The sequence below is a fragment of the Condylura cristata genome, unplaced genomic scaffold (genome assembly GCF_000260355.1).
Source record: "Condylura cristata isolate star-nosed mole 26May11 unplaced genomic scaffold, ConCri1.0 scaffold00020, whole genome shotgun sequence".
NCBI lineage: Eukaryota > Metazoa > Chordata > Mammalia > Eulipotyphla > Talpidae > Condylura > Condylura cristata.
Genome location: NW_004567121.1, coordinates 36,777,785 through 36,782,549, shown reverse-complemented (window position 1 = coordinate 36,782,549; position 4,765 = coordinate 36,777,785). Strand labels below are relative to the sequence as shown.

At 61.2% G+C, this 4,765-nt stretch overlaps 1 protein-coding gene across 1 annotated transcript in view; it reads left to right on the top strand.

Moving 5' to 3' along the window:
- Nucleotides 1–4,765, top strand: part of LPIN1 (lipin 1) — a 69,380-nt gene that overhangs the window by 51,524 nt on the left and 13,091 nt on the right. Inside the window, exons 11-12 of the mRNA XM_012727363.1 lie at nucleotides 1,937–2,029; nucleotides 4,496–4,575. Coding sequence (XP_012582817.1) covers nucleotides 1,937–2,029; nucleotides 4,496–4,575 — 173 coding nt within the window. The remainder of the gene's footprint in view (nucleotides 1–1,936; nucleotides 2,030–4,495; nucleotides 4,576–4,765) is intronic.

Sequence of the window (4,765 nt, the reverse complement as noted above, 5' to 3'; positions counted from 1 at the left end):
CGCTGTGACGTGTGTCTGGACGTGTGCGCGGGTGCGTGTTGTGTGTGTGTGTGCCTGCGGCTTGGCTCGGACCTCCGCCCCGCGGTGCCCTGTCGGGGTATTCTTCGCCAGGGCCGAGCGCTGCCTCCCGCCCGCTCCCGAGGTGTCCGCGGCACCAGGTCGAGATCTCACCGACGCGTCCCAGCTCTGCCCGCGCCGTCGGGCCGTAGTCAAAGACCTGTGTCCTGGCGCCGAAGCCCGGGGGTCGTCCCGCGGGGTGGGGGTGGTGACGCGCTCTGCGGTGTTCGTCTCTCTCACACGCGACTCGGTCAGTCTGGCTCGGGCGCCGCTGGGCTTTGCCACCCTGGGCCCTGCGGCCCCATTTCCAAAGCTCACGACAACAGGCCTTTTCTCCCGATACTTGCGTGAACCTGTGGCCCACCGGGGCTTTGTGTGAGAGTGTGCGTGGGGGTTGGAGCAGGGGCTGTCCCCCAGCGACACTGGGGCGGTTGGGACGATGTGTCTGCAGCCCCAGGGGTGTTCCTTCCGCGCAGAGCGTCTCAGGCTGATGCCACTGGGCCGGCTTCTCTGTGACGCCCTGCCTTTTCCCTGATGGTCCCAGGGGACCACCCCGTGTCCTTTCCTCCTACAACCGCACCCCAAAGAAGAGGGGGCAGGGCTGGCTCCTCACAGTCCCCGCCACCCCCGGCCGCAGTAGCCCGAACCAGCCGTGGCCAAACCCTGAAGCACCGTCCAGGCCTGTGCTCTGGAGTCGACACTGAGTCCTGCCTGGCGATTTGGGTCTGTGGGCGAGAAGGAAAGTGGGTGACGGGCCCGGGGAGGCACCCTGCGGTGCGCGGCTCCCTAGAGAGGCTCACCCAGCCCCCCGGGGGACGCACGTCCCTGGGGGTCTGGGTCTGTCTGGACTTGGGCTTCTCCCCCGCCCAGCCCGGCCTTGCGGCCCCCGGGGCCCCACAGCCCACAGCTTACTGTGCCACGGCTGTGTGTCCTGTGCGTGCTTACGGACACGTGAGGGGTGCCGTCACCCCGTGAGGCCTGGGAATCTTCCTGTTAGTTTTTCTGTTTTCAACTGGGGTTTTGTTAGCTGCACAGGTGAAGGAGGAGCAGGGTGCGGCCTGTCGGCCGGGAGCAGGGCTGGGGGTGGGCTGGCCTGCCAGGAGCTCTGCGGTGACAGAGGCTGGGTGACAGAGGCTGGCTGCCGGTGGGGGACCTGGCTGGCTTCCTCTCGTCATGCCTGAGGTGTTAACTGCTTGTTATTTCTGTGAACGGCTGGGAAGTGGGTAACATTTACCTTGGGTGGGGAAACCCCTTGTGACAGATACTGTTCTCTAGAAGGCTTGGAGACCCGCCCCAGATGTAACCCTCCCCCCTCCATCACACTGTCGCCTACTTGGGCAGGAATTTGCCTTTTCTTGTAACAGTTGCGATTTTACATCAGATGCTTCTATTGTTCATTTTGCCCACAACTGGAAATGTCTATTTACTGACCAGATCCTCTGCGTTTTTACCTTTTGTTGAAGGCCGTGCATCCGCTGCCGTATATCAATGAGTCACATTTTATTTTGTTACCATCACGTTCAGAGTAACAGTATCGTAACCAGTAAGCCACTTTGATTTGAAGCCGTTTTGGTCTTACCAGTCACTAATGACTTTCAATGCTTTCTTTTTCTTTTGTTGTCGCTGTTCTTTTCTCATCTTCATTTGTTTATTCTTTTGACATCTTCTTAAGTCTTCATGCATAAGTTACCTCCATGTAATTTTGGACGCCATTAGGTTTTGCTTCTCCAAGATTTTTAATTCACAAACCGTACGCTGTGCTTTCTCCGAGTTCCTTTTCTTTCGGACTTTAATTTGCACGTGCGCTTCTTTTGGTTTGAGTGTGCTGAGTTGATCTTTTTTTGGTTCCATTATTTATGTTGCCATCCATTTAAAACAGGCCACTGTGGAATCTATCATGAGGGATAAGATGCCCAAAAAGGGAGGAAGATGGTGGTTTTCCTGGCGGGGAAGAAATGCCACAATCAAAGAGGTAAGCCTGGAGCACGGGAGGCCAGCCCCGGGCGTGGCAGGGGCCTCCTTCTCTGCCTTGAGCCCCGGGCAGGGGAGGAGGGCCACGCCCCGTGGCCGGCGGGGCCAGCTGCCAGCCCTGCCCGAGCACGGGGGTCTGGCGCGTGGTGCTCGCTCCATGCCTGTGGCTCCTCCGGGCGTGCGAGGCCTTGGCTTCCCCTGCCGGCAAGGCCGTCGTTTAGGCCGCGGCTGGGCTGTGAGCGCGTCCTTTCTTGGGCTTCTGGTCTCTGTGGCACCTGACTGTCCTTCCACGAGGCTCTTCTGGCCTGCTCCGAGGGGGCTCAGCGTCTTTCCCCAGCAAAGGGCCTCAGCTGTCTGGGGGTTCCTCCCCTGCTGTGGCCCCGCTTTCCACCCGGCGGCCGGCCGCGCCGTGGCTTGTGTTCAGACCAGCCGTGGCTCTGGGCTCTGCGCCGTCTGTCGGCAGCCGTGGCCACGGGACGTGTCAGGCCCTCCCCGCTTCTCGAGTCCGGGGCTGACCGCGGCTCCTCTTCGAGTTCTTCTGTGGCTGGACCATCATCAGGGGATGCGGTCACTGCCCGTCCGGGCGTGGCCATTCCGTCCACTTTCCTCCTCCCTCACATCAGCCCGTCACGGAGGCCTGTCCGAGGCCGCCTGGAACAGTTCTCGGGCTTCCTCATCTCTCCCTGCTCCACTCCCACAAACTGGCACCGCCCGGTCCAGCGTGGCTTCCAGGCGGCCGGCGTGCGGCCGTTCTTGCCTTTCCTCCGTCAGCTCTGGCTAGCGCCGCCGGAGCACGCCCCTTCAGCCACGCTGCTCCCTGCTCGGCGGTGTTGACCTGCCTGGGTGTCCAGGGCTGTCGTATAGTCAGACTGGACCGTCCCCGATCTGCGCAACTGCGGCTCCTCCCCCTCCCCCAGAACTCGCCTCGCCTTTCTCTCCGGCCCCCTGTGTTAGCTCCACGAGCAGGCGGGACATTCTGCCCCAGGACCTTTGCACATGCTGCCTCCACTCCCTGCTCTTCTTAGTGTCCCCCCGCCCTTAACTGAATAGCATCTGAGGCCCTTCCTGGCAGAAGGTCTGGCCGCTGTTGGTTCTGTTCCCAGCCCTGCGCTCATTGAGCGGTGCGGCTCTCGGATGAGCGCCTCTTTCCCCTCAGATCCTGAGCTCCATGTGTGCCTTTGATCTGGGGCATCTCTGGACCCAGAGTGGGGGTTCGGCACTGCTTTTGAGGGAATGCTGATTATCTGGGAATGTAATCAGAATGAAGAGACGCCACCACTAAAGATTGTTATAAAAGTAGACGAAACCCCAGGAAGCTCATTTTGTTTCTGTCTGACGTTAGCTCAAAGGGAAAAGAATCCTGGCTTTCGTCGGGACACACTGTTCTTTGACATTTTCTGTTCATGTTTCTGAGTTTTATTTCCAAGAGTGTGGACAGGGAAGCTTTCCTTGAAGAAGCCTAGATCGTCAACAGAGAGCAGATTGCTGCCAGCGCAGGTTTACCTGGGTTTCCAGGTTCTCAGCCGGGGGGTGGAGAGGGAAGAGAGCATGAAGTAAGGCCCCGCTAGGAGAGGAAAACTCCTGAGAAAACTGGCGCGGCCCTGTTCCGGACACAGACATACGTATACCTGTTCTTTGCCCGGGTCTGCTCGAGAACGGGTGACGGTGGTTGCTTACTTATCTGCCTCAATAAATAGCTGAAAACGCACCGGGCATTGGCACGCTTATCGGAAGCCGAGTGTGTGAGAGTGGCCTCTCCTTGGCCAGTGCTAGGACGGGCACACAATTTTTCTGCTCACATCGCGCGTTTTCTTCAGTAACGTTCTACAGCAGAGCACGCAAACCTGCCCCCCGGCCACGGCCACAGGAGACGAGGCCTCACTGCAAATGCCTTTGCCCTCTGTCCGGGCCCCCTCCCCCCACGAGGGTCCCCATCAGTTTCTGTGCCACGTGGTGACCACTGGCCTCTGCCAGGCCCCTGGGCTTGTCCGAGATTGCCGAGCCCGAGACCGGACGGCCCGGCCTGGAGCCTCAGCGCCTCTGGCACGTCAGAGCCGCGTGTCCTGTTAAGCGCACTCGGCGTGGAAGAAGAGAGCGTGTCCAACGTTTTCCCCCAGCAGAATATGGTGTGCAAATGTTTTCAGGCATTTCTATCAGCAATTACAGGAAAACATTTTGAAAGCCCCCCGGTGGGCGGGGCCGGGGAGGGGTCCGGGCAGCCCGATCAGCACTTGCGTGACTGCGGTGCTGGGCTTTGGCTGGCTGCCACCGACGCGTACGGAGAACGGGCTTATTTCTGTCAGGCGCAGTTCTCAGCTTCCCTGTGTCTCCTGAGCAAAGGAGAAACCAGGGCCCAGCCCCTGGGAGGGTGCGTGGGGCCCTGGCCGTAGGCCCGGCCCGGCCCAGCGAGCCCGAGGCGCAGCGCCACCCCCGGGCACGCGCCCCTGACGCGCCCTCCCTCCCCCAGGAGAGTAAGCCGGAGCGGGGCTTGTCTGGGAAGAGCCACAGCACCGGGGAGCAGCCGGCACAGCTGAGCTTGGCCACCAGGTACGCTGAGTCGTCTGGGGGTGCGGTGGGGGGGGTGTGTTGGGTGGGGGGTGGCTGCTGGCCCAGGCCGGCATGCTCGCGGGGTCCCCACACGGCACAGGCTCGACCCAGGTGGACCCGGCTTCCAGCCCTGGCTCTGGCCGGCGGACGTTGCTGCCCAGACCGCCGGAGGGGAGCGGCGGCCCCTGGG